Source organism: Ammospiza nelsoni, chromosome 5 (genome assembly GCF_027579445.1).
Source record: "Ammospiza nelsoni isolate bAmmNel1 chromosome 5, bAmmNel1.pri, whole genome shotgun sequence".
NCBI classification, from domain to species: Eukaryota; Metazoa; Chordata; class Aves; order Passeriformes; family Passerellidae; genus Ammospiza; species Ammospiza nelsoni.
In genome coordinates, this window is record NC_080637.1 from 29,460,268 (window position 1) to 29,480,815 (window position 20,548).

At 40.6% G+C, this 20,548-nt stretch overlaps 1 protein-coding gene across 1 annotated transcript in view; it reads right to left on the reverse strand.

Annotated features, from left to right (window-relative positions):
* Positions 1 to 17,491: 17,491 nt before the first annotated feature.
* The window catches only part of ADAMTS20 (ADAM metallopeptidase with thrombospondin type 1 motif 20), an 85,409-nt gene continuing 82,352 nt past the window's right edge, over positions 17,492 to 20,548 (reverse strand). The window contains exons 38-39 of the mRNA XM_059472141.1: positions 18,292 to 18,396; positions 17,492 to 17,647 (exon numbers count right to left, since the gene is read on the reverse strand). Of these exons, the coding sequence (XP_059328124.1) occupies positions 17,558 to 17,647; positions 18,292 to 18,396 (195 nt within the window). The 3' untranslated portion in view covers positions 17,492 to 17,557. The remainder of the gene's footprint in view (positions 17,648 to 18,291; positions 18,397 to 20,548) is intronic.

Sequence of the window (20,548 nt, forward strand, 5' to 3'; positions counted from 1 at the left end):
GCCAATAGAAATGAGTTTTGGCTTTGTTCTGTGTTAAAAGGTGAGCAAATTCAAAATATCAGCCAGTTTGTAGTGGCTAGAATTTAAAGGATCATCACCATCTCCTCAACATCACAGCCAAGCCTTGCTCCAATCCCCCTCCTGTTTGCCAGGCTGATTTAGGAGGGCAATGGTTCCAATGGATTGGCATTTGCTCTGGAAGACCCTTAGGGTTATGAGTTTGCCCACTGCAGTTTCCCAGAGCCTCTGCTCCCCCAGGAACAGTGGCTGAGACTGGGAGTGGCAGCTACAGGAGAGGCATGGAAAGCGCCAGGGAAGCAATCCAGCTGTGAGCGCAGCTGTGTGAGGTCTCCCTGCATCCCCTGCTACTGCCCCAAGCCATGCAGGGCCTTCTCCATGGTGTTTGGAATTTTTGCACTAAGTTTCATACAACATGCATGACGCAGGTTTTGCTGCAGGGCCTCAACCATTAGTAAGGGAGAAGAGGACGCAGAGCATGAGACCAAAATCTGCTGGGAAATGAGTTTCTGAGGAGTTACTAAGAAAAAAAACCTGCAAAGACCCTGGAGTCTGGCTCTGGACCTCTTTTAGATGTTTCCTGTAGAGCCATAGAAATTATGCATCTTGTTTCCAAACCAATCACTGCAACTGTAATCTGGCTGTAACATGGGCCTTGATTTATCAAAGAGCATATCAGAAAAATATAACTGAATGACAGCAGGGATTTTTTTCAAGCAAACCTTTGGAGAAAAGCCGGTTGTTTTCAAATCTGGAAATGCAGCTTCTGCTTTCAGCTTTTCTACCTGCTGGGTGCAAGGGGCTTGCAGATGTAGCTGGATGCTCTGGGTGCTTTGCTTGGGACTGTGTTGTGAATTGCACACTCATGAATCTTCATCTTCTGCACTGCAAAATGCATCCTACATTTTAAACTTAATAAAGCAAATATCTGTTGACAGGGAATGAGAGGCTAATGGCAGGTAGAGCCAGCAAGGGAGACAAAGGTAGGGACGTGCGCACAGAAAACACCCAGGCAGCTGCCAAGCACCCCGGGATGGATTCTGCCTGCAGCTTTGCACGGAGCCTCCAGCAGCACCAGTGCCTGCCAAGGGCTCCCAGCCATCCAGGCTGGGCTGCCCTGCAACAGGCTCTCCTCAGCATCCTCCTTGGCACTGCAGCTGGGATTAACAGCCCAGCCAGGCTAGGCCAGGGGCCTCTTGATATATTTGGTATTTTAGAACAAAGCCATCATTCTCCAGGGCACTTGAATGCACCGTAATGAACCGAAATAAGGCAGAATGTAAAGGCTGGGAGATACAGGCACACTGCTGGAAAGCAAAGTCATTAAAAATAATGAGCAGCCTTTCACTTCCTTCTTTTTATTAACTTTCCGCAGAGGACAACCTGGCACTTTATTTTTAACACAGTCTCCACTTTACTAATATCTGTCAGACAGATGACTAATTTTTTTTCCACAACATGCTCCAAAATATTAAGAAAAGAGGGGAAGGGAAGGGAAGGGAAGGGAAGGGAAGGGAAGGGAAGGGAAGGGAAGGGAAGGGAAGGGAAGGGAAGGGAAGGGAAGGGAAGGGAAGGGAAGGGAAGGGAAGGGAAGGGAAGGGAAGGGAAGGGAAGGGAAGGGAAGGGAAGGGAAGGGAAGGGAAGGGAAGGGAAGGGAAGGGAAGGGAAGGGAAGGGAAAAGGAGACCTGAGCTCCCCCCCTCCCAATTTCTTCTTCTCTATATACCTCAGATGGCTTCTTTTGCAATAACCCTCTGAATTCAGCAACTCCTGCTACACTTTGTGGCAATCTCATGAAAAGCAATGCAAAAAGATGCCACACCCAGCGGCATTTGAAGCATGTGTCTATTAACCACCAGTAACAATTAGTGAAAATTGGAATGAATGAATGAATGAAGTTTTGCAATCTCTTCCTTGGGACAGGGGCATGTCTGTAGCCACAGACAGAGCCCTGGCTTCCTGAATGGGTCCTGGTGAGTGAGTCCTGCTCTGCAGAGCACAGCTGAAGCGGGCAATGGCATCCACCAACATTGCACGGCTTGGGTTGAAGTGGTTGCTCAGCCACAAATCCACAGCCCTTAGAAAGGTCAGAGCATCAGAACTCAGGCTGTTAATTGCTCTAGCAGCTCTGTCTTCTCCTATAACCACAGAAACCTTCAGGCCTAGCTTGGAGCCATGGCTTCAGACCCTGACCCCATTCCCTGGACCAGCATCCTTGGGCTCCTCTGCCCCTGCCAGCTGCCCACCCAGGCTCGTAGCCCTGGGCAGACCCTGCGGCACCAAGTGCACTGAAGGTGAAGCTTAGCAGCAAGCAATGCTAGAACATTCCATTGCTGCAATCTGACATGTGGCTCAAATCATTGCTCTAGATCTAAAGAGCTGATGAATAGGATTTAGACTTCTAATTTACACTTGCAATTTGTCTTTGTTGAAGCTTTAAACCGGGGTGGTAATTTATTACTGCAATTCTACCATCTTCCCCAAGGCCTCCTGGAATCCTAAAAAACAAAGCCTCTCCCCAAGCCCCCTTGGGTAAGATTTGTCCCTGCTGTCCCTTTAGATGGGTTCTTAATTTCTGCACTCACACACAGAATTCTGTGCTTGGATCACAAAAAAAATCTGCCGTGAGGCCAGAAATTAATATTTCAGAAGGGTGTAAGATAAACTGAATGCAACATCAAAATGAATAAGCAACATATTTGCATCAGACTTGAGAAGGGGGTGGGTGGGAAGGGACAGGGAGCTTGCTGAAGATAGACAGCAATATCACACAGCCCTGAACTACCTGCTGGCTACAGCCTGAAATGCTGGGAAAGCCTCAGAGGGAGAGCAAAAGGAGCCATGAGGAGCATTTTAGTGCTCTCCTGGTCTGCTCAAGCATGAACAACCCCATGCAGAGCCTCCCACTGAATTTAGCTTCAGAGGATGGCACCCTGCAGCCACAGGGGCCCAAATCATCCTTTACAAACACCTCCACAAGCTGCTGCATGGTGATTTAGGGTCTATGGTACAAAGGTCTTTGTACAGGCATTTTCCTGCATGACTGTAGCAAAGCTCCAATAGTTCATGTCAGCCACGTTAGCCAGAGTTTACAGGGCTGTCATGATAACCTAGTGCTGATCCCCCGATAAGAGAACAAATATTTAAGTCTGGGTTGGTTGCAAATATTTGCTCTGAGTTGTGCTTCCCAGCTGTAGTTGATAAAATGAGTGCTGCCATTGCTGTCCAGGAAGGTCTGGTGACATTTTCTCGATACCTTCCTGAGGGATATCTCTGTGAGCTTGCAATCCATACTCTGGCTACTTTTACAGCCCCTTCCAGCAGCAGCAGCAGAGTGGACATGCCCATACACTGGCAGCAGGTCTGCATTTCAGATCAGGTGTTGAATTTCCTAAGTTAAATAGTTTTAGAATTTCCTATTTGTGTCAGCGTTTAGATGTACAGCAATGTGTAAAGATATGACTGTCCTGGTTGGGGCTAAACCAAATTTTTTAAAAATCGTAAACTTTTCATGAGCAGCATGAAACAGCACAGCCTTTGTTTCAGTCAGTTCACTACAGAGGCCAGAGGAAATTCAGTTAAGAGAAAAATATTCCTTGTGCTTATGTATCGTCATGTATTAATCGTCTTCCTCCTGTTCCACAAATTGCTCTGGGCTGTACTGGTATACAAGGTATACATCAGCTGAGGATTTGTTTTTGAAATCCCTTTTGGGTTTGCACTCCAGCAGGGCCTGTGCCAGAGACTATCTCTGACAGCTCAGAAAAGATATGAACTGTAATTGATTGTGCCCCTGAGAGCTTTTCTTCCTGTTTGTCTGTGTGTGTGCATGAGAGAGAGAGAGGGAGAGGGAGAGAGAGACTGTCTTTTATCCTCTGCCAAAAGTGGCTTTAATCCAGCACTGAGCTTTTCTTCTTCACTCATGTTCTGAAATGCTCAGCATTATGTGTTTTCAGGGTGGGATCAGAAAAAGGCAGCTTTCAGAGAACATCTTGCTCCAGAAATTTCAGAAAAAACCCTTTTTCTTTAGTTGAGAGGCAAGGGAAGCAGCAGCAGTGATGACAGATCTCCTTTTTGAAGACATGGAGAGAATGGCATTGCCACACCATGCCAGGCCTCTGCCATGCTGAAGGACTCTGCCAGCAGAGCACTGCCAGACCCTGCCAGGGAAGCTAGAGGGGTCACAGCTTGTCCCTTCTCTGCTCCTTACATCCCCTTCCCCTGCCCCTGGGATGCTGTGGCGTGGAGGACTGGGTTTCACCTCCAGCCTGCAGACAGTGAGGACAAGGCTGCTCCTTTCCCCAGGCTCTGACAGAAGGTGGAAGGACATGAACCACTTTCCCTGCTGCTGCATCATCAGCCCATCTTAATGCCTGTAAATCAGAATCATAGATTCATAGGACTTCCCAGGCTGGAAGGAACCTGAAATGATCATTTGATTCAACATTTAGTGGGAAAGGGAGATTATAGATGTAAGTAGCACCCTGATAAATCATATACTGAAGTTCTCTACCACATCCTGGAGAGGTTATTCCAATAAATGATTGCTCTCACTGAAATAATTCTTTCTGCATACCCAGATAAAACATCTCAGTGCAACTTGTACCTGGTGTCCCTTGTCTCCCTATGTGGCTCCTTGTGAAGAGAGAGACCCCATCCTCCTTGTAGCTGCCTTTTAAATATTGGAAGGTTATGGAGCTGCTCCTTCTGGAAGATATTCCAAAGAACATAAAAGATGGGAAACACTTGGGAACAGCCAGAGTGGAGTGAGTGAAGAACAGCCTGGTTGGTAATCTCTTCTGTACTGAGGTGATTGGGAATCAGGCAGGGGGAGAGTGAGACCTGCTGTTTTCTTAGACTAAAGCAAGGCTTTCTACAGCATCCATGGAGCCAAACTGGTGAGGCATGGGCAAGGCCCTTCAAGTGCAGGATATGTGGAAATTGATTCATTGGATGGTGACCTTCTCTTGGTCCAGAGAAGAGATGTCTTTGGAGGGACCTTATTCCTGTATGCAAAAATTTAATGGAGTCATAGAGAAGAAGAACCCATATCCTATTTGGAAGTGTGTAAGACAGCAGACATAAATTGCAATACAGCAAATTCCAATTAGATAGCAAGATAGAAATTTTTCCTCAGTGTGAGGATAGTCAAACACTGGAAGAGGGTTCCCAGAGACTGTGAAATCTCCATTGTTGAAGATATTCAAAACTTAAATATCCAATTGGATCCTGAGCAACCTGATCTACTTGGCCTTCTAGTTGGAAAGCCAGCTAGGAACAAAAAGGACTCTGCATTTTGTGTGGTATTTTTCATTCACATCTTAATTATTTCCCCTCTTCATTCTTGTATAGGGCCAAGAAGTAGCCTCTGTGGGGCCTGATTTTAAAAAAGAGTCATCTGTGGGTGTTTTCTCTTCTACAGTTACATTTCCCTTGCTTCTGCTAATGAAAAATCCCACAATGATTGTATTAAATGTTCTTAAAGAAGTCTAAATAACTTTATAATCTTAAACATTTATAATCTTAAACCTTTATAATCTTAAAACCTTTATTAACCTACCTCATTTTGCTAAACCTTCTGTGTTAAAATAGCTTGAAAGATGATTCTGTGTGAGCCTGATGAACTGTTTTCCATAAAGCCAGATCAAGTGGCACAGTTGATAGCACCGAGTTGCAAAGAGAACTTTTCATCAGTAACTGATGTTTTGCCCAGGATTGATGGCAAGCCCAGAAGCCTGCTTTCAGATCACTGTATTTACACCTTTAAAATAATGGCACACATTAAGGTCTTTCTTACAGGCCTCTGGAAATGTAAGCCAAAACTTTCCCAGCTAGATGCCAAAGCCTGCACATTTAAATAATGTTTGCAAAGACCATGAGAATGGCAGATGCTTAAAAATAGGGCATGTTTATTTATGTGTTGAACATGGGTTTAGGCATCTAGCTTCTTATATGAAAATTACACAAGTGTGAATAGCCCACTTCCAGACAAGCGTGGTTATGCTTGCGATCATCTTTGCTCCTATGCAAAAACATGCTAAAAGTGGGTGTGGACAGCAGGAACTCATGCAGCATGGTTGTGCCAGCAGGGGAGGGCAAGATTTCCTCCACCATCAGGTTTCAAATGCATCAAACAACAGCAGAGGTGTGGATGGAGGGATGCACCTGCGTGGGAATTTGCCATGGAGCAGGTATGGGATGGAGATTATTGGCATTTGAAGAAAGAGATACAGAGATGCAGGGAGAGGGAGGGAGAATAACCCTTAAAATTAGATTTAAAATGGGAAAATGATAAGTCCTGCCAATTCCTACTATGGTACTGCTGCTGAGGACAGGGCTGTCCCCAGGTTCCAACCACTGCACTCGCTGCCACTTACACTGCCATCAAAGTGTGCTTTTCCAACTGGCTGCATTCCATCTCCCAGTCCAGGAGTAATATACTGCTACAAAAAAAATCTGACTGAAACTCACAGGTACTGTTAAAAATCATGAGCATATCACAATCAGCCTGTGTTGGTTGTGGCCAAAATCCACAGGAAAGAAATTCACAGCAAAAGTCTTTGCAGTGCAGAGGGTGGGAGGTGAGAGTTTGGAGGCGATCTAAGTGCACGCCTCAGCAAGGATGATTTTCCTGCACGGGCTCACATGGGTGCATCATGTCTGATAGTCAAACAAGCTTGTTTGGAACAAGCTGAGCCTCTCTGCACACCCTGTTTTATCACAAAAGCTTTGGTTCCTGCATGCATAAATAATTTTAAAGTGGTACTTCTGGCCAGAAATGGAATATATTTAGAGATCAAGTTCATACTTAAATCACTGAGAATTAGATTACTGAATACCTTTGAAAATCTGGTCATGTGGCTTTCAAGTCACTGAAATGCCTCTGTAAGTCTCAGCCAAAGGATTAATCTGGTCTTGTCATCTACTGATAGAAACTCACAGGTACAGCTAGGAATGTATTTTCCTCACAATCTTTTCCAGGTACCTGAAGGGCTGGAGCCATTCAGTCTGTTAAACTCAGCTCCCATCTTGACCAAAATGAAGAGCTGATATTTACATTGTACCTTGAGAATGTAATTTTTATTGTTTCTAAAACAGTGACTGGACCCTGGGAAACAACTGTTTCTAATACTGGACAATATTTTCAGTCTTCAAAGACATGCAGTTTATAATGTGGAATACTTTCTCCATCTCTAGTACCCAGTCTGAGGGCACAACTACCAAGATGCAAATTCTGCAGTTCAGGCCCCATTCAGTTCCTCTGCTTGGTTGCCCAAAGAAGCAACTATCCCAAACTGACCATAGTTAAATATAAAAAGAAATTCTAATAAAATATCTTGGGACTAAGTGTAAGGGAGAGTGTTACCACCCCTCCCTAGCACCTGACTTCTTGTAGCACTTCACTTCTTCCTCATAGTATTTGTTCCTGGTTTTGTCTCTGGACAGCACTGCTCTTCAGTGGCTACCTTTCTTATGCCTAATGTACCATGCCACTTTTTCATGCTTAATTCAGAAATGAAGGAATTTATTGGCCAAAAGACCTCAGACAAAAAAAATCATGGCAGGGGGGTGGTGGGTGGTGGGGGGCAGTGGGCAGGCAGGGGGAGGGAAAGGAAGTAGTCTGGCAAAGGGATGGATCAGAAGCAATAAAAGTACTTTTCCCTCTTCAGCATCCAGGGAACTTGTAATTGCTGATGTGGAGGGACTGAAACTTGCGATGTAGTCCTGAAGTCAATTTAAAGTACAATCAACAAAGTACTTCAAAAGAATGAACATCTGCCAAATGAGTAACCCATTAAAAAATGCCCAAAGTATATTATATAAATGGACTTTAATGCATCTGCATAGTAAGAAAATATTTGGAGTTGCTAAGACTGTACAGAGCACAAATCAAAATGATGTGTCATTAGAATTGTTTTGTCACCATCTTGTGGGACATTAGGGTAACATCTGGCTGATGATGATCTCCTGATTTCAGTTTGTGGGTTCAGTGAGTGTGAAGAAAATGGTGAGAAAGTGACTGCTCTAATATTACACTGGTGTTTTATAAGCACACCATACTGCATAATTTCAGATCACTTCAAGTGCGCTTTAGGGCTCCTGCAGCTTTATTGTGCTACTGAGCAAACTTTCCAATTTGCAGGTCAAATAATTCTCTCAAAGGGAGTATGCAGATCCTTATAAAAGTTAGCACAATAAAGGGGGGAGAGAAATCAGATTGCTAATGTAAACAGCTATGTCTTCTCAGAGAATGTCTCTGTTTCAGCCATCTGATTTTAAATGGTTTCCTTAAGCCCTAATTTATTACTTCAAATTCAGAAACTGTGCCTAGTCTGAAGATGCTTGATAAATATGCTCTCTCTCTCCATTGGTCCAAGCAGTTGCTGTCTGATGCAGATTTTTCTGGGTAAATGTGAACCAGATGTTTCCCAATGCTAATTTGTGAACTTCTGCCCCAGGTTTCTATGCCAAGGCAGTGCAAGAGAGCTGCTCAGCAGCAAAGGGCTGTCTGGGTAAGTGTGCTGTTCCAGACACCCTTCAGTGTTGGAGCACTTTTCTTCTTGTGCTTGGCCACCAAAACACAAATCTCTCTCTTTCTAGGGCCACTGAACAGCACCCAGCATAGCAAAATACATTTGTAGTGGGCAAACACACCATACTGTGTGTTTCTAGGAGAGGTGCCAAGCCTGTGTGGGCTCATTATGGCAATCCCTCTGTGCCAGCTCTGCCCATGGAAACCACCTCACAGGCTGCTGCTGCTGTGATAGCCAAGGACATCACATCTGAGAGGTCTGTGATAGAGAAATCTGGAATCAGATCATATTTCCCAACTATTAATAAAACTTCCCTCAAAATAAAAGTAGAGGATCTGGCATCACTTTGTGTTATTCAAAACCATGAAATCCCCTTCTCCCACAGTCTGCCAGACTCTTCTGCAACTTCTTAAAAATTTGAGATGTTTTCATCAAGTGAGCATCATCCCCCTTCAAAATGCACCAAGGAAATTTAGTGTTCCAATTTAGCATTGCTGTTTATGAGAGGAGGGAATGCTGATATTGACCCACCATGCACTGGAAATATATTAGCAGGAGTTTCTTCACTGCATTTACCCCACCTTTGCAGCAAATGTTTCTAGGAATGATGCTCTGGGGCCAAGGTGAAGGGTATAAGCTGTATGTGAGAGGAACAAGGAGAATCTCTTTGCTGTCAGCCTCAGGTCTGTTCCTGGGCCACCAAATGAAACAGAGCTGGGACATTAGGTGATCTCTGTCTTTCTGGCTCTGGCATTAAATTATTGACACATTTCTTGGTGCTATTTTGGCCTCTACTGTTCTCTGGACTGTGTGTGGGTGCATTTTGGAGAGTATGTGCCAGAGGCCCCCTGCAGCAAGCAGAGACCTTGGAGTAGGTATAGATTTATACCTATAGACATATGGAGATGAACTATGTGTGCTGTGTTGTGCTACTGCTTAGTAGGGCAGATGAAGCCATCCATGTAGGCAAGAGTTGAGCTGATGCCTCACAAGACCTGTTCAATATTTCTTGTCTGCATTGAGTCACATTTTCTTGTTAAGAAGCACCTTTGGCCCTAAATGCAGCTATGCAGAGAGCTGGAATGGGAAATCACCAGATAATTTCCCAGATTTTAACAGCATATTACCTTATGTCTTTCATTGCTCAGTGTTTTACAGGCCCCCTGTCCCAAAGCCTCTGGGTATATAAAATAGACCACTGATGTCAGATGGAGCATCTTGTTATTAAAGTAAAATTACTTGTAAAATTTGTCACACATAATAAATATATTACAAGCAGTCTAGGATCCTAAACCACCCAACCTGAGATTTGAAGAAGGCATCTTTCATGTTTGATGTGCCTTTCTCTTCCCAATGAGCTGGAAGGCTGCTGGCTCCTGGCCTTCAGCAGGTCTGTCCTGCCTCCCACCTCACGGCCAAGCCCTCATGATGATAAAGAATCAGCACATTACCACTGGAGAAAGGACAGGGACACTGAGCTGAGTGAGGATTGCTTCCCACATGAACAAGCAGGGATTTTATATATGCAAGGGAGATTCTTGGAAATATTCTGTAGTTCAGCAAATGGGATCATGCTTTTTTTAGGCAGAAGGTCTAGATTTGAGACTGTCATCTGCTAGTTGAAAATATATAGGGATGACAACCTGTCTTCTGCATGCCAAGAGGTCATTTTATTGTCCTCATATTTATTATTCTGGTATCTTTAGCACATACTTGGCATAGCACTGATCTCATCATTTAGCTTTGGCTCGTATGGTAAAGGCAGCGTGAAGCAGCAGCACAGTATGCAGTTAGATCTTTAAAGCGAAATGTGCCCTCAGATTTGCATGAAATTTCTGCTTTCAAAGCAAGTGATTCTTGTGTAGCTATGGGGAATTTAACTGGCAACCTTTCAAATAAGACAGAAGTTTCAAGTAGCAACTCCTGATGAAAAAAATACCGCATGAATTAACTATGTTACAACATTGATCCTGTATTTCTCTCGGCAATAGCACATTTTGAAAATTAACAATTCTGAAAAATAACCACATGCTTTGTCCTGAACAAAATGCTAGAGGAAGGTATATGGCTGGGAAAAAACATCCAAAAAGCCCCAGAGCCTGAGGTCTCAAGCATGGGGAACTGGATCCTCATGGAAGATCTGTGCACCAGTGCAGACTTACATGGGTATTAGTGGGGCTCGGTGAAGGGCTGGAAGTGTGGCTGCTGCGGTGACTGTGGAATCAGAACCAGAAGTCTTTTCTTGCACCGAAGAATGGTCATGCCAATTCACATCCTTTTTTTCTAATGTACCATGTTACTAAGAAACCTGAACAACTTTGCCAGGCTGGTACTCATGCTTGAGCTGGCTTATGCCTTTTGATATAGAAGATGCCACTGGCTTGATCAAGAATGTAAATGTGGGTATGAGTAAAAATATTTAAATACTAAAATAGCTGGTTGCTTGAATGTGTCTTTCTAGGGCAATATCATTAAAATAAGAGACCTCACTTTTTTCCGGGAGTAAAGCAGAAAGAAAAAAATTTAAGAACTGATGTCTCCAGAAGAGTTATTTTTTGGTTAGAAAAGTAAAGCACACTCGAGAGGTATGAAATAATGTTTGCAGCATACAGAACAAAACAGAGAGAAAAAGTCGCTGAGCAGTGCAAAATTGCCTGTAGATACAATTTTTTAATTAAAATTTTATGGTTCTGACAGCTTATATATAATTTAATATGGCAGCAAAAAAACCAACACTGGTAACAATGGTGAGGGAGTTGTTTGCATAGGGGTTAGGTAAGCTTTTCAGGCAGCCAGAAGCACATTTCCTTATCAAAGTCCCCTCTCTCCCTCTGCTTAAGCAGGGTGTAAGTTACTGCTGGAAATAGTGCTCCACTCTCCACTTGCTCTGCTGCTTGGGAAATCCTCTGAACATTGAATTTCATATGAGGCAATGCTGTCGACAGCTGGTCAGACAAACACATTGCAGGAGGCTAAGCTTCCAGCCCAAAGAGTTCCTCCCATTTTTATGCCTGCCTATCTGCATTCCCCAGAGACCTGTCTCAAAATAATCTCTCAGTAAATATTTGGCAGCATGATACCAAAAATTCACTTGTCCACAAAAGAAAAGCAGCAATGACTCTAATCCTGCCACGGAAGAGAGGATTCTAGAAGCACAATAATGTCATTCTTCGCTGTGCACTTTCTGGTCCTGCCTTTATATCAGCTTACAGGTTGTGTGGTTTCCCTTTGAGGTAACAACTATGAATTTACTTCTTTTCCTTTCTCTCTCAGCAGTTAGAAGTGGGAATTCAGCTAATGAACTGGAGACACTTTTCTGGCAGAGATAGTAATAAACCCAAGACAGAAAAGAATAATTGAAGGGCAAAAGAATTCTTAGTTAAATACCTTGTAAACACTGATGAAAGGGGCTACTGGTGGCAGCCCTCTTAGCCCTGTCTGATTTACAGAGCTTCCAGGAATACAAACACTACCAGGGTTGCTGTTTTCTTTACTGAGGTGTATAATAAATGCTTTTGCAACAAGCTTTTCTGCAAGATGTTTTAAATACAAAACACTAAAAAGAAACTTTCTGCTCTGTGGATTTACAAGCACAAATTTCAATTTGTGTTCTGTGCAACCACATTATTAATTATTCCATCTTCCAAAAGTAAATTCTAAAGCTCATGGACAATGATGAACTGACCATGAATGTCATTACCATGGTCAGTAAATGACAGCCAGAGACAGCTGAAGTGCAAAACAGGATTTCATCCTACAAGGTGTAAATATATGCTGCTGCTATGAATCACTCCAGTCTTCTGCAAATAGAAAATTCATGAGCTCTCCTTGAATGTTTCTTGCTTCTGTGAACCAGACTGCAAAATAAGCCCATACAGTTACTTCAAAAAAAGCCTTTCAGTATTCATAAATGAGGAGTTTTGCTTTCCAAAACAAAATAGTAATGATGAGCAAGACAGAAAAAGCTTGGTTTATTTCAGTTCTTTAGAGAGAGTCATTTTTTACAATTTACAGCTCAGATTCTCCATGTTGCATGCTTTGTTTAATTATGCAAATAAAATTTGAAAAACATATGTGGACAAGAAAGTTTTGTTGCAGGAACAGAGATAAAACACACACAGATTAAAGAGGGAAACATTTGTTTATTGAAAAGGAAAAGGTTCTGGATGGCAGCACAGAGTTAAACATGAGACAGATTAATGCATGCACAGCTGTTCATGTTTAAAGGCAGAATATAGACATAAATACAGTTAGATCTTTGCTCTGCTCTGCTGCTACAGTATTTTTATACAATCAACTCAAAGGAATATCTATCATAACTGAACACAAGGAGAAATTTATCAGAAAGAGAGCACGGATTGCTTCTTTAAAGCTAGGATAAACAAAGCCCAGAAAAGCCTCTCAACCTACAGTATTGCAAAATAAACTTAAGTGTGCAAAAGCAAACCACCTTCTGTGGATGGCAATATTAAATGTCAGATCCAACTCCAAGTCAGATAGCTTGTATTTCTGTTTGAACAAAATGCAGGTAGTTTACCCCCACTATCACAGTTCTGCTCTGTCTCAAGGAAAGCCAGTACTGTGAAATAGGAATGCCCTTTACAAGCAGTATTTTTTTCTATGATGTAAAAAGCTTATTTTCAAAGCACACCAGAAAGAGAGAGGGCCTCCCTCCATGTTTTAATGATTAGATTATGATTAGTGAGACCATCTTGAAAAATCATAAATGTTCAGGAAATGATGGTCAAATACCATAGGAGAGCAAAACAGGCCACACAAGAGAGACCATAAGAAGGTCTATAGATACAAATACTTCTCCAGAGTTGCCACTTTCTAGCCTTTAAAGGACATTTTTCATATTGGTTCTGCCATGGTGACCTCCACTCATACTTTTTCTGCATCAAGGAAGATACCATGTAACTGTTCAAGGCATTTAAGTGCAGCCTTTAGTATTTAATGCTTCAATTTCTACAAAAGTAGAAATATGGAATATCATATCATGAAAATTAATTATTGAAAAATGCTTTGAAAGGCTTCTTTGGTGTGCAGTAGGAAATTGTTTCAATTTATAAATAAGGCCAACATAGATTTACTGTCAACACGGATTAACTGCCAACATGGATTACTTTGAAATCACAGTTGTGATGTTTATATATGATGCTTATTTTAATGTTCCTTTATTTAAATATTCAGTTATCTTACTTCAAAGTTATTTTTGTAAATTGTTTTCCTTTATATTTTTTAAGTTAAAATACCACAGCACATTTCTGATCCACTTATAATTCAAGTTTAGTTTTGATAGCCGCCAAACATCAACTTTCACATATCTATTTGTTTCTTTATAGAAACTGTGAAAACAACCCCACATACTCCTTCCTAATCTTATTTAAAGCTTTGCAAATTATAGAAAGTGCTTGCAAGATAGCAGTATTTTATTCATATTCTGAATTTTCCAAGAATCTCATGTTTTACTGCAATAAAAATGCAAAGACACAAAGCCCCTTCCCTGCTACATGGAACTGTCTTTTCAAACAGCCGACAAAACACAGAAGTTACACTGACCATATTCCAGGTTACAGAAGTGGAAGAAAACCCCAAACATTTCCTTCATCTTGTCAAGTGTGTCTTGGATATTAAAGCCTTTCAGTTAGATAAGAAAACCCATGACTGTCCACCAGAAGCCTGCATGTGCTGAAATCACTCAGTCACAGCTCTGCCCACAAATGTCAGACTGACTGTACAACACCCATGTTCCAGGTCAAACACCTGGGCACATCCTGCTTCTCTGCAGAGCGAGGGTGGCACAACAGGCCAGTAGGAATTCTGCTAGAACAGACAACTCTTAGTGCACTCAGAGCCAAAGTTTCCATCTCCTCTGCCTCCTCCCACATATAACCTTTGGGGAAATACAAGAAGAAGACATCTAGAAGATGAATTCATCAAGAGAAGTCACAGGTACTGTTACACATCAAGTGACATGTGAGAAACAAGGTTTTTCATACCTAGTCCCTTTTTGGCACTTAATATTCAGATAAGCATTAAATATGTGTGTATACACACACAGGTAAGTTAAGTGCACACACACAGCCAAGTGCAGTTCTGTCACCTAATGTGTAATGCTGCCATTGATGGGATTGAAAAGATCCTAGAAGCCATCTAACAAAGCATTGTTACAATCCTCTTTAGCTATTACAATTTATTTTTTTTTTCTCTATGGAATAGTGATAGGGCAGTTAAGCATTTCATTCCTCAGCATGACCCCAAGCAGGAGTGCCGTGTGACTGTGACAGCCAGGGGCAGCTCAGCACATGCAGAGCCCACAGCTCTGCCTTGGAGCACCCTGCCCTTCTGGCAAGCATCTCGGCTGCCCAGTGGGATGGAAATTCAGAGCAATTTCAATTAAAGTATATGGAAACACATTACTGCAAATACAACCCATTATCTTCTTTTTTTGTTTGCATGGCCTCCTAACATGCCAGCATCATCAAATCTCCAGTTTCTTCAGAACTGATCATTAGGCTTACATCTTTCTTAAATTGCCCTCAGGACAAAAAGTTAGAAACTGGAAATGGGGATGACTAATTGAGCCCTTTTTCCTCAAAAAAAGAAAAAAAATCTTGCACAGGGAAGTCACAAAATGTCAAAACATAAGAATTACTTTTTCCCTACAGTAGGCTGAAACTCTAAATCAAGGGTATAATAAAGAAAAGATGCAAAAATCTACAATACAATATAGTGCTGTTCTATGCAAAAGTTGGACCATATGATATTCTAGAAGTATAGAAAATACATTTTTACTCAAAAATACATTTTACTATCCAAGAAAAACATGATATATTGAATACTGCATTAAAAGTCACTTTGTTTGGCAGTGGATTCACAGAGTGACTTTGTGGCAGCAGAGCTGAACGCTTTGTAGCCTTTAGATGAGCTGAAAAGAAAAAAACCCTCTTGGGGACAGAGGCAAACTGCAGTTGCCCTTCTGGCAAAGCAGCAGGCAAGGGACCATGCTATAAAAGCTGGAGATAGCACAAAGAGAGGAAAACTATTTCAGATTTCTACATTATTTCAGTTAAAACTTACAAGGCAACCCCCCACAAAAATATAGCTAATCATGGGAGGATAACTGGAAAGAGCAGACAGACATGGAGTTCTTCCCTCTGAAGCAGGAATTGCTTCTATAGAAATAATTCCTCTAACTATAACCTTCAGTTATTCCAGTACATGTCAATGTATACCACTATAGAGGAGCAGTAAGAATGCAATTATTCTGTAAATTATCTTATTTCAGCCTAAAGAAGCTGAAATGTTTTTGCAACATTTTGTACTTAGAGTACAATACCAAAAAGAACCAAAACAAAAGTATCCTGGTACCATTCACACAAGCATATTTATTATATAAATATTTTATAAATTACAATATTTTAATTGCAAATGTAAACACTTCTAGGAAAATAATGTTTTATAGTCTTATTAATGTTTACAACTATTATAAGGCACATAGTGCAAAAATACATTTCTGATGCAGAGATCACAAATAATTACCTACATGTGTTATCTTAAAAGAAGCTGGATGCACTTCTGTGGTACAGTATTGTTTTTAATTAATAAATATTGCTAATTCATGGCTAACTTTTGTGGATAAAAATGTAATATAGCTGCCACTTGATCCACCAATTATACTGGCTTGCAAAATAAATATTTGGTTTACAAAATATGTGTGGTCAGAGAAAACATGTATAGATATTTGGTACATTATAATTATCTGGTACAATAATATGCATTATTACGCTGGTAGAAAATTTTATTCTGAATACCTGAGAGTTGGCCCTAAAACACATTATCTGTATATGCATATATTTCTACAGTTCTGGATTGTACGAAAATACAAACCAACAAATCAAAGAGCTAGATCATCTTTTAAACCTTGTAACTCTTCTTTAAACAGCAGATGTTAGAACTGTATTTACAGACATTGAAAAACCAAACCAAGTCAAAGATGGACACCAAAACCACAGTGGGTGTTGCTTCCATTCAGATTTTTCAGTAAGGTTATTGAAAATGATGCTGAATCAGGTTTTGAAGGATGCACACTACTGCACTTTACTAATGTGCCACTGGCCAGGGTAAAGGAGTAAGGTGGATATGGAAAGTGTTTAAGCAAATACATATTTGTGCAATTATACACAAGATCCCATGGTAAACAGAATGCACTGCTTTCACAGTATACTTGGATGAGAGGCAGCGATTTAAAATCAGGTTTTGAAGCAATTTGTTTCCATATTTTCTTTTCCTGTAACCACAGCAAACCTAAGACCTGATGTTTAACATATGCTATAGAGACTACAGAGGTTAAACCACACTTCTCAGTATTTCTGCTAGGATTTGAGCACCACAAAGAATATAATGAAAGGGATGTGGAAAAAGGCTTTCACTGACAGAGAAACACACTGATCTATAAAACTATCTCAAGCATTTTGGCTATGTACTTTTCAGCTGTAAGTTATTGACAGATAAAACCTACAAGTTTGCATAAAATTGGAAGTATTGAAATTACCCGTCTCTTTATACAGCAGTAAAGCTTTCGATTCTATATTTTAGCACAATCTGTCATAAAAGATCAGTAGAGGATAAATTTTACTGAATACTGCATAAAGAATTATACTGGTAAGTAACAGGTAAAGAATTACAATTATGGTAAAATTTAGTGTTACCCATGGAAGTAATCCCAGTGCAATTTACTTGTTAGTACATACTGTACTTTGAATAAATGCTTCTCCTGTAAAACCTGAAGGTCTCTGATTGTGATTTATGCACTTGCTAGCCCATAAACAGATAATACAACCTTGAGTTAATCCTGAAGAAAACAGGAATTCTTATTAGTGAACGTTACAGTAATGATCACTACAGACATGAAAAAATTACAATATACACATACAGAGCACCTACAATTTGAGCCTAAATGGCAAATGTCCCTGCTTTGATGCTCCTAATACATCAGAGTTGTCACTGTACTTGAAGTTGGAGACCAATAATTGTGTTAGGAACACATTTTCCACAAAATCCTCCACATCTTCCATATATTTTAGTACCATCCTAGGAATTAGACAAAGAGAAGAGTCAATCAAGAAAAGTGATCGAAATCACAGTTGCACAAAAGGCTTCTCGAGGTTTGCACACAACAGACCTTTTGACAAATCATCCCTAGAAACACTAAATCAAGAGACAGCAGCATTAGCAAAACAGGAACAGAGATCCTTTATCACTACCACTCTACACCTTGCTCCCAGGCTCTCCAGCATTCCCAGGCTTACCATCCAATGTTGTCTTAAACCAGGCACACTTACTGTTCTTGTTTAACTGGTCTTTTGGTTTCCCATACTAATAAAGATCAGAGTAAGAAAAAAAAAGGATAATCTGTAGTAGGATGATCTTGAACAAAATATGGAGGCTTAGGTATTGTGTTTGGGTATTTTTTTAGAAGCATCTTAAAGCCTCTAATAAACACAATTAATACAATAACCTCTTAAAATCAGTTAAGTGAAGGGTAGGCAGGGAGTGCTGATCTGATTTAGATGCTGGACAGTGTGATTAAACATTGTTGAAGAAAACTTAAATGGGTCAGAGACTTTGAATGCTATTTCTGATTCACAAAAATCACTGCAGCTTTCACTACAGCCAACATTTGTACCTCTTGTTCAAGCTGTAAGAGCAGGTGAAGGACAACAGCATTGACTCACATGGGATTTGTGTATGTCAGCAGTGGCATAGTTGCCCTGAGCAATCCATCTCACTGTACTGGATAATCTCAGACCTGTACCAGCCAAGTTAATGCTGAACTGGCCCTAGGAAAAAAAAAAAGTAAAAAAAATTACAGACCTGATAAACAGGGTTCAAAACACTAAAAAACTTTATATTGGCATATTTGCACATATTGCTTGGGATATGTCTAAACATGAAGTACTCAAAGGTGTGTACAAAATATGGGCTGGATATGCTGCCTTACCCCCTTTCTATGGACATTCACAACACAAAACCAAGTTGTTCTGCAATAAGCACCAGCTGTGCATCAGCTGATCTGTAGCATCTGAGTATGAAGACAAAACTAACATCTGACAACTGAAATTAATTTTGCCCTTCTACAAATGAAATTTTAATTTACAAAAAGTACAGATTTTCAAAAGCAAGAATGAAGCTGGTTTTCTTGAATGACTATTGTTTTTTAAGTTCCTGAAATTTTTGGAAATAACTTGATCAAAACACACTGCTGCCTCTAAAGACGAATCGCTTGGACATCAAATTTTCAAATGTTTGCACACTGTAAGATGATGTAAGCATCATCATCTTATCATGTTCCATTGCTTTTTCAGTATAATAAATAACACATCTGAACAAGTACATAAGTGAATGTTAAAATAAATATTTTTAAGTGGAATGTTTTGAAATATAAACCATTCACAACAGATATGGAAGCTATTGATTCTAAAACATTTGCCTACACAAATATAGACTCTGAAAACTAGCTTCAGTCAGTTCCTATGAGAATAGGAAATATATTAAAAGTAACAAATTGCACTACCTTGGTAAACAAACTGGGATACAGAAAATTATTAAATTGCATTCACAGAGAAGTGCAATTTGTTACAAAGATGTACTGCCCCCACAAAGAGCCTAATGATTGGTTCAGGCAGCACTACAATCAGAAAACTGCACACCTCTGCATTATTCACTGAAAGCCTGGATTTCTGTATTCAGACCTAGTAATTTTTTATTGCAAATGGTAGCTTCTGTGTTTTATTGCTTAATAATGTCATACATATATAAATATATATAGCTTTTATTATAATGAATCATTTAAATTCTGTTGCAAAAATTCAGTTATATTGCTCAGCGTGGCAGATTTATTTTGAGAGCACTTCTATGTAAAGATGCTGTGCTTATAGCACTCATGTAACTCGGGATGAGCTAATAAAAACTCATATGGATAGGGCAGGATGTTTTTCAACTATCCTCAAAGTGGAAGACTTCCATTTAATGAAAGAGGAAATTCATACAAATGGTATGGACTTATTTCCATAATTAACAGTCCCAGAGTAACTTCTTTCACAGTGACATCATTTTGCAAAAATAAATGAGAAACGCTATTACAATTACAGCTCAATAGCTGTCTGATGTATCATGCAGCATGTGCAAGGCCAGGAACAGATTTAAGGACTAAAAGTACAGGAATGGAAACCTTTTGACTGCATCAAAAGTGTCAGCTTCAATCAGAACTTTTAGATGGAAATAAATATGTCAGTGTCCAGCCATGTAAGCAGAATGACCTCCCAACAGAGGCTACACACAGCAGCAAACAGATCTGTATCATGCTGCACCCAAAGGACTTGCAGGTTGAAGGCATCCAATAATGTAATGAACTTCAACTGTTTTCTTGCCAGGGGTTTAAGTCTGCCAAACCTAGACACTTCATTTGTACATAAATTGTGCATAAATTGTCTCTAGCTGCCCTGGGCTGTGCCCACCCACAGCTGATCCCAAGTTTAGGCAACCAGGAGATATGGGCAACAGGGATTCACTTCCAAGCAAGCGTGAGCCAGTTGGTCTTAATTCCTTTATAACGAAAAGAAATTCACTTCCAGAGGACAGCTGACCTCATCCTAAATTGTCTAATAGTGTAAGGTAAACTGAAGTGTTTTCTAAGGAGTCCTGTTTCTGCTAGGGGGCTACAAAGGTTGACTAGCTCAGAGTTGGGCTATGTCTGCATCATCAAGAAGGACAATGCAGTATAAGCAGACCTGTAAAGCAAAAATTGGCCCAGAAAGCCCAAGTCTGTAGACAGTGCACCAATAATGGATTTATTTTGGACTAAATAAACTCACACCTAGTCCCATGGACTGCATCCTCAATAGCATTAGAGTATATTAAGATCCCTCCTCTGAAGCTCATTGCTGCCTTTAGCTTAATCCAAAAGGGATCCAGTTCATGTCTTTCCAAACT